The 9,215-nt window shown below is 40.6% G+C and overlaps 1 protein-coding gene across 3 annotated transcripts; it reads right to left on the bottom strand.

The window, feature by feature from the left end:
• Nucleotides 1-665: 665 nt before the first annotated feature.
• GTF2H5 (general transcription factor IIH subunit 5) lies at nucleotides 666-6,943 on the bottom strand. Of its 3 annotated transcripts, none has more exons than XM_082481458.1 (3): nucleotides 6,887-6,943; nucleotides 6,244-6,362; nucleotides 666-3,242 (listed from the first exon to the last, which is right to left on the bottom strand). In XM_082481458.1, exons 2-3 carry the CDS (start codon nucleotides 6,276-6,278, stop codon nucleotides 3,062-3,064), a joined length of 216 nt encoding a protein of 71 aa, XP_082337584.1. In that variant the 5' UTR covers nucleotides 6,279-6,362; nucleotides 6,887-6,943; the 3' UTR covers nucleotides 666-3,061. The 3 variants fall into 3 exon arrangements, with proteins under 3 accessions (XP_082337584.1, XP_082337585.1, XP_082337586.1); XM_082481459.1 differs by having other exon boundaries at nucleotides 6,780-6,890; XM_082481460.1 differs by lacking the exon at nucleotides 6,887-6,943 and adding an exon at nucleotides 6,714-6,866.
• Between the last annotated feature and the right edge of the window lie 2,272 nt (nucleotides 6,944-9,215).

The following is a 9,215-nucleotide window of genomic DNA, read 5'->3' as shown; positions in this document are numbered from 1 at the left end:
TTAGCAGTGAAAGTCCATCGAGATAAAATTTGCTGCTTTTTACCCTTTTTAAAAATGAGGGTTATGTTTCCCCTTTTCCTGTCAGTGGCAAACTTCAGACTGCCATGACTTCTCAAACATGACAGATAATGGCTTAGCAACTTCATCCACCAGTTCCCTCAGGACCTTCAGATGCATCTCTTCAGGTCCCATGGACTTGAGCACCTTCAGGTTCATTAGATGGTCTTGAACCTGCTCCTCTCCTACAGTGGTTAGTGCCTCATTCTCCCAGTCTCTGTCTTTGCCTTTTGCAACTTGGGTGGTATGGCTAGAGCTCTTGTCAGTGAAGACTGAGGCAAAAGAGTCATTGAGTACCTCAGCCTTCTCCATATCCTGGGTAACCAGGTCTCCTGTTTTCTTCCAGAGAGGGCAAGTCTTCCTGGGGTCCAAGTTTATTCAACCCTAGAAGCCCTTGGGTGTTTTGGTTTGGGTTTTTTTTGTTAAATACACATACAGGCTCAAGTTCTAAAAGCTTCCTCATTGGATTTCCTTCACCATAGTACACGATTCAAGACCTTTTTTTCCCCTAGAAAATACAAAGAAGTCAGGACCTTAGACCCCATAAGAAGATAACAATTTGCTTCTTTGTATCTTTTCTTTATTCTTTCAGCATAGAATCAGTTAGGCGTGGTTAGGTTGCAGGAAGGCTCCAAGTCTTGATAGATTTAGAAGTTAAAAACCATAAACATGTTTGCTCAAAAAAGATTGAGAGCAAAGAGTATAAGAATGTATGCCTAACTGTTTAGTTTACAGAGTTTGGAACTTCTATCCCCCTGTATTATGTAAGCCATTTATCAGTGGAAATATAAGCGAAAACACAGGTAATGCAACAATAAAGCTGTACAATTAACAGGAGAAAAAGACAAGAACTGCAAGAAGCTTACCATAGACTTAAATGGAAAATAACCATAGAAATGTAGCACTAGACATTCTAAACAGAGGGAAGTTTAACAGCTGTAATTCTTATGTGACTTTTCAAATACTGTCATTAGACGAGCAAGTGAGGGATCATTTACCTTTCATCAAAATCTGGATGGACAAAGAAAGACTGTAAGACACTTAAATACATTGCATTAAGCTATCAAGCCATGTTAAGACTACTGATTATCTCTCCATTAAATACGCATCCAATAATCTTCCACAAAATAACAGCTAGGTCAATGTTTGACCAGTCTTAAGAAAGAGGTAAAGCACCATAAACCATTCATAAAAGATTTCAACTTTTTATTTCAAGTGGAGATGTGTAGATAGTTCTTGATCTACATGACTGGGGAAGCATCCACTTGCAAAAGAGATGAAACAACTTAGACCAAAACCCATTGTTCTATACAGCCAAAGAGAAGGGGAGGTACCAGGAACTACATGAAGCTAAATTCCACGAGGCTATTTGCCCATCCACATGAGCCTGAATATATGCAATTCCGCTGAACTTTCTTTGGACCACTTTTTGATTAAAAACATCTAGTGAAACTTTCTCCTGAAGCTTCCCTATTCCTGAGAAGAAAAAAAAAAAAAAAACAACACAAAAAACAAAACCACAAAACCACCAATTAATCTGACATCTACTGGACAAGAAACAAAAAAGCAATGGTGGGAGAGTCAGTAAAGAAAACTGTTCCTTATAGAAGCCTTTCCCCCAAAGATAAAAAGATGGCATCTATTTGAGCTACACAAGCTGCACTGAAAACCAAGCCTCTCTTTGAAGTAATATCCTGGAATTCTTTAATTTATAAATGATTACTTATAGATCCAGTAAATTTGACTATTTTGAGTAGCAAGGATAAGAGAAAATGTAATACACGTTATTCTTCTTGTTTCTGTAATCTGCATCTGCTGTATTTGTAGACAAAAATCTGCACAGGATTTATCACCGTGTACTAGCTGACTTACTAAATAAGCCAGTGTCTGAGACAGTGAGTTACAAATACAGTGTAAAAAAACACCTGTGAAACTACGAGGCTTTTTCTCTGCAGCAAAGTGCAATAGAGGAGGAAAGCTAAGCTGAAGAAAACAAACAAACAAAAACACAACACCTGCCAAAAAACAAACAAACAAAAAAAAACCAAACCGCTTTCTTCTTCACAAGTAGAGCAACCAAGTCTTTATTTCCCCTTCCTGATCACATAACTATATTGACTAGGTATTAGCTTCAGTGGAAAAATACAAGCAATTATATCTGAAGGACTGGTCTCCCATTTATGTTACCCCTTTAATTTGCTATTGTTGATATGCAAGTAAACAGTTTACAATTAAAATGTGATGACCTATGGTAATGGATTTTGTCGTCCTCATCCCCTCATATCTCCCCTATTCTCCCCCTCTCCCCCGCCAAACCACTAGATTCTCACAACCACTCCCCACAGAACAACACAGAAATCATAGCCTTGGTAAAAGCAGGCAAGTAGTATGGGGTATTTGTAAAATGTTTGGGAAAAAAAAACTGAACAAACAAAGAAAACAACAACAAAAAAAAGCCTCAAAACAAAAAGAAAACTCATACAAACTTTCATTTTGGCGTATAAAACCCATTAAGTTAAAGCAGTATCTGACCATGTCTTCAACTTACAGAGATGTTCCATCAAGCACAGATCATACCTTAACAGACATTCTTTACATTCTATCAGTCATGCTATAACCAGATTTAATCAATTCCACAGGAATATAACGTGTCACAGGAGCTCATATAGCATTCCAATACAGAAACACTACTCTAATTTTTGGGTCATACCATCTTTCAAGATAAAAATCCTAAAGGAAAAACAGAAAGCATGCATGAAAAATATCTCTAGACAAGTCCTCAAGTGTACCATTTTTAGGATTTTAATGAAGATACCATAATCTTTCAAAATGAGAAATAAAATCCAATTCAAGAGTATCTTGTCTATGAAAATCATCCATTTTCTAGAGTAGCCACTTCTATGTGGAACTTACTAACCACAGTGTATCTATTAAAACAGTAACAAGCCAAGCTATTGAAATTCACTATTCCAAAACTTGCGGTAATCTCACTTCTCTAGTCTTTTTACTTCTGAGTAATAGGAAAAGAGTTCTGGTCCATTAATTCGCCCACTCTCTCCTGGAGGAAGTTAACCAACTCAGCTAATACAAAGACATGAGTTTCATCCAGGTCTTGTATGATGAACTTCTTTCCCAATGCATTTGACTCATCCAAGTAGAGCAGAAACTGCTTCATTGCTGGGTCACTGCAGAGACAAAAACACATCAGATCCCACCTCACTGTAATAAGCTACAGTTAAAAACAAACAAACAAAAAACTGTTTGAAGACACTCCCAAAGTTATTCAGGAAATTAGTATTTATTTCAAGAGTTGCTCCCAATTTATACAAAGTTTATGAAGCTTTTAAAAAAGTTGTTTCTTTCACAATAGTAATTGCTTGGGTTACTTTAGAGGTAAAAATAAACTGATAAAGTCCAATGAGAATTAGCTGCTTGATTAGCAGAGAAGTATCCCAATGCTGCTGTTAAAGTAGCTTAAAAAAAAAAACAACCAACCCAACCCTTAATAAGGCAAGTTTGAACTTACATTTCTATCTTCAGCAATAGCACATTTTTGTTTAAGTGTAACCAAAACCCAGGAGAACAAAGTAGTGAAAGTGAAAATCTCATGTAAAGTAGCATAGCACAGAGAAAAGGTGGTCATGTATGAATTGTACATTTATCACACCATAACTGAACACTGTAATTTCTTTTTCATGATGTCTTAAGTGTTTAGAAGAAAACATTTTGGAAGCATGGAAATTACAGGTAACTGAAACAGCTATGTTATACTAAGCAGATAGATAAAATGGCTTCAAAATATAAGCTCTTCGATCCACTGAAGTTTTGAAGAATTCAGACAATATTACTCTGATACTAGTTTTTAGAAAAGAGGAAAAACATGCTCTTCAGTAAAACTTAGTATTTGATTGCAACAACTGGTGAAGAATATGTGCAAAAAATACAGGAACTTGGAATCAGGTAGCTCAGAACTACAACTACTCCTCAGGACTATTATTACTACTTTCAAAATCATAAAAATAGTTGTTTTGGCAACATAGTTAATTCTTAAGGAGAATTCTTAGTAACATAGTAAATTTTAAAAGAACTCCTTGGTTAATCTCCTCTTTTAAATGCAGTATGAGGACCAATTCTTCCTTACCTAAAAGTATATATGGTGCAAAGACAGGCACTATGAGACCAAACCCTTCCCCTGCCCCCTATCCAGCAATTCAAAAAACAACCTTTAATATTAGCCTCAAACCTGCAGAAGCATGACTAGAGTAAGATGAGTTTTCAAAGTACAAAGTAATTTTGAGGAAAGGAGAATAAGAAAGTCTGGAAGCCACATCTTCTTTAGAAGAGCCATTATTTATGTGCTCTGGCATGTAAGAAGAGGAAAGAGAAACAGAAGAGTTGAGAAAAACCAGATAGCAGAAATATATGGTTCCCAGCATTCTTCCACATCCTCTTTTGGATGGGTGCATGGAGGTTTTTTTTGTTTGTTTGTTTCATTCAGCTGTACTGACTCACAATAGTAATACTAGACAGCAAAAGCTTTTGTCCTAGCTGGTATGACCAGCCTGTATGATGTTAGGCAGTATCCAGAGGCTGGTTTTCACACAATTAGCACGCAGAACTCTAACCAGTATCAGCAGATGCATGCTACAGCAGAAACACTGACCTGATTACAGCACTTGAAGATTATAATCCTTGATGTATCTTCAGAAAAGTTTAGCTATTTATTAGAAGTATGGAGAGGAAAAAAAAACCAAAAACCTGCACAACATTTCACTGTTTTATTTGGATGACTTGCACATTCACAAGTGTATAATTTTTTCCACTCCCTGTCCATTTAGTACCTTAAACATCCTCAGAAAATTGGATTGCAAAAAAATTGTATCTGAAGCGTAAACAAGGGGACAGGTTTATAGTAATTCTGCATCTTCTTCTAGGTTGTAATTTTGTGCCCAATCCTAGCCTACCTTCATGCAAAGGTGGAGAGAAAACAAACAAAACCAAACCACCAAGAGCTAACAAAACCAAGTCAAAGGTCAGTTTCCCAGGGGGCTGTTGAAAATGTCTGATGGCATAACAAACACTGTGGATTTGTTATCAGATAGAAAATTCCCTTCCAGGGAGAATGATTAAGTTCCATGCTAACACTAAGTGAGACCTGGCCATTGGGCTGAAAAAAAACCCCACAGAGATCTTTAGGTATGTGTAAACACATAAAGTGCAAAATAAAATATTCTGCTAACTGCTTGAGATTTTAGAACTTCTTGCCTCATCAGGCAAAAAACTCTGCTCTGGGCACCTTTACCTAGTCAGCTCCAGGCAGGCAATTTCTTGTGCTTCAGAAGGTTTGTCAACGTATAGCATGGAGCCAAATTTGAAGACAGGCTTTTTGTTACAGCAGAGTTTAGGCTCTGAACTGCCCACACATAGCTATTCAGACTTCAGCTGGCTAACATTCAGTCAGCTCAGAAGTTAGCTGCTGCAAGATCACAGCTATACATACTATGCAAGGCACATCACAAGAAGTTTAAGGTTGTTCTGCTTTGGTGCAGTTATAACCTGTTAGTATGTTCGCAACCTAAGTGTACGGTATGTCAAATAGTGCTATGCAATGACCCCACAAATCTTGGCTGATGCTTCTTTCTACTTTGGAGTTAACCAGTTATCTGATTCTTAGTCTAGAGACTTGAGATTGTATGAAAACATGTTTACTGCACATACATCAAAAGCTTACTTTTACAAACTACAACCATATTCCTCTTGAGTACGATCTACAAATAGAGCCACGTGTCAGCCTTGAACAGAATTTGCAATGTAGTTGATGAAAAAAAAAATGGGAAAGATGAAATATTATCTCATCTTCCTCTAGATTCAGTAAAAAAACTTATTACTCACAAACAATGAACAAAAAAACCCTATTATTTGTAAGCAATATAAAGAACAAGAGGGAACATCTAAAGGTTAAGCATAAATGGAAAACAGTATCTTGAAAAGAAAAAAGAAGTTTGGAATTAGGATTACCCACTCTCTCCTTCTTCCCCCAAAGGCCACACTTTACTTAGTCTGCATCACACCTCCTCACAACAACTCCTTTTTTTTTGTCTAGACTCTTAAATTACTTAGAATATTTCCAGCTCTAAAGAAATACGTAGACTGACACAACGAGATACAATAAGCGCTGTTACTAACCATTCAACCAGAACACCTTTCAGAACATTCACCATCTTCTCAGTTCCCTCACAAACGCTGAAAGGAAGAGGTGACAAGAATAACTCTGGCTTTGGGTTACACAGGTAAACAGAGAAAATCTGGAGAGAAAAAAAAAAAAAAAAAAAAGAAAGAAACAACGCCTTGGTTGAACTCGAACTCAGCGATCCTTCTACAGACAACTCGCCTGCCCCGGACCAGCAGCGCTGCCCGGCTATCAGGCCGAGCGGCCGGGGGCTTGCGAACAGGCGTGCAGGGGCAGGCCGGGCTCGCAGGGCCTGCACAAGCGCGGCACTGAGCTGCACGTTGTGGTTTGTAACCTCAAACCAAGACATTGTGAGAATTAAATGTCCCAGTCAGGGCAGCTCTGCCCTCCCGTCCGCCCCCCCCCCCCCCGCAGCCAGCCCCGCCGAGCTCCTCCGGCAGCCGCGGCCGACTACGGGCCCACCTACCGCCGGAGGCGAGCCGCGGCCTTGCGAAAGGCAACCCTGGGAGGCGGAAGACAAGTCCCAACCCACCCCGGAACGGCCGGGAACGGCTCCCGACAGGCAGGTCCCACGCTCCCAGGGGCTACGGTCCCACCCGCCTTCACCGCCACCGGCCGCTTCCCTGACAACAGAGGCACCTGCGCCCGCCGGCCACCGCCACCGCCGTGCCACCGCGCATGCGCAGCCTTCCCCTCTCCCGGCGTCGTCTTTCTGGATTGGCCGGACCGCCTGTAACGTGCTGATGTCACGGGAGCGCCGGTGCCAGGTGCGGGGAGGAGAGGCGGAGGCGGAAGGTAGCGGCGGCGTTTGACGGGGGGGGGGGGGGGGGGGGAGAGGCTCGGTAATGGCGGCCAGTGAGCCGGTGGGATGCTTGTTTACCTCAGAGGGTGTGCGGAGTGTTTTCCTGGTTTCATATTTTATCATCATTTTAACGGGCTCGGCCTCGAAGTCCTTCCCGGCTCCGGAAGCCGGCAGCGGCGAGTGCGCTTGCGCCGCCCCCCAGCGACCCGGCCCCGGCCCCCGGCCTGCCGATCGGCGCTGTGCTGCCCCGCCCGGGCGCGGGGAGGCCCCGCTCAGTCCGCGCTTGTTAAAAACCTCCAGAAATAAGTGGTGCCTTGGGCTTCACCCGCTCCGTGCGAGCGCGTAAAAGGTAACAAAACGGGGTTTTCCCCTTCGGAAAGAGGCACAGAGTTATCCTCGCTTTGCTTCTTGCCCGTTTAGGTGTTGTATTGCCTAAAATATTTTTTATTATTATTATTAAGTATACCCTAGTCACTCAGTTGCGAGGCAGGCAGCAGTGTTAGTGCCCCACGCTGGGGTAAGGCCCAACAGAACCGTTGGCACCACAGCGGCTCATTGGCACGGGCTGGTGCAGGAGTTCGATGCAGACCGCAGACCTTCCTGAACCAGCTGTGAAACCGGCTGCAAAATGGGCCATTTTCATTATATTGGTATATCCCTAAGCGTATTTGCTCTCAGACCTGAACAGAGGTTCCTGGCAACAAAGAAATGATACTGGCTTTGGCCCTCCGGTGTTTGCAGGTGCATGTTTTGAATTCAGGGGATTGTGGTACCAGCTGTCACTGAACTACAATGTTTATTGCAGTCACAGACTGTGGTTAGGTAGAAGAATAAATTTGAGTACTGTGGTTCTGTGAATAAAGATGGTAAAGATTAGACAGAGAGTTTGGAGGCAGGGGAGGTGTCTCCAGAGGACTGATTATTAATGTCTTGAAAGTGTTTCATAGTGTTGTGTACTCGGTTGAAGTGAGTGGATAAACACAATGCTGAAAAAAAGCCAAAAAGTTGTCTGCTGCGATTGTGGCAGTGCAGGGGTAATGCTGAGATTTTTCCAAAATCTCCCAAACACAAGCAAGGTGGGAAGGGAAAAAAACAAAACTTTTGGGGAAACGGGAAAAGAGGGAAGGCATATTTGTGGAAGGAAACAAAAAAGCCCCCTTGTCAGTGTCCAATTTCTCTGAACATTAAAAGCGAGATAAGTTCTTTTTTTGGTCTGTAGAGATTATTTTACGTCCAAGGAGAATATAAAGGGCTCCTGTATTTCAAGATTGGGTTTACTGATCAAGATTTACACACATGACATTTTACCATTTTGAGTTAATTGTCATTGTGGTGATATAGACTTAATTTGACATTTAATAAGGATGTCTATGTTTCCAACATAATAATTTGATAAATATGTGAGAGAGGGAGGTGTGGTTTTAAATCTGTTTAATCAGATTAACTCAGTATTTAACTCAGCTTAAATGTATCAATGCAGACACTAAAATTTCACTTATTATAAAATATGAATGTCATGTTACTTCTGAAGTGTATGAAAAAGCATCTTTTTGTGTATTTTGTGATTGTTATAAATGTTTAATATTCTTTTTGGACTTTGGCATAATTCTTGTACTAAAAATGCTACATGTTCTGTCTACTAAGACTTGAGGTTAAGTCTTCAACAGAAGTAACATGCGGAACTTGATTGTTGTGGGTTGCCAAGGCCAATTTGTTTATTACCTAACTTATATAAGATTTTCTTATATAAATCAAATGTCAAGGCAGTAGCTTTTTACTAATACATAAAATGGTAAATATATGAATAGTAGAAACAGGAGTTGGTGCTTTTGTCTGGCCTAAATTGGCTTGGTTTTCAGTGCTTGACTAATATAACTATATTTTCTTTGAACCTCGTTGTGCAAAGGTGAAGATACATCCTTGATCAGTGGTCTACAGGCCATGGCTCCTTTACAGTCCCTCCTGAATAGTCCCACTTCTTCAAAGAGGCAATGTGATATCTAGAATGTGTAAGGAAGTTGCAGAATGCTTAACTCATCTTTCTACCTGTAAAATGGGGGAAATTCAGTGTCTTGCATAGGTCAGAAAAATAAATCGTTTCATATTTCTAACTCAGATACTACTTTCATGGAGATCTTTACTGTCAAGAAGATTCTTGCTTGTACA

Source organism: Vanellus vanellus, assembly GCF_965231255.1.
Source record: "Vanellus vanellus genome assembly, chromosome: 3".
Taxonomy (NCBI): Eukaryota; Metazoa; Chordata; class Aves; order Charadriiformes; family Charadriidae; genus Vanellus; species Vanellus vanellus.
This window is presented reverse-complemented; position numbering and strand designations above follow the sequence as displayed.

Coding starts and splice junctions, on each gene's coding strand:
- GTF2H5 (XM_082481458.1), bottom strand. CDS start 6,278: ATGGTGAATGTTCTGAAAGGTGTTCTGGTTGAATG. Junction 3,243..6,243: donor AAAGGTGTTCTGGTTGAATG/GTTAGTAACAGC, acceptor TTGTCTCTGCAG/TGACCCAGCAATGAAGCAGT.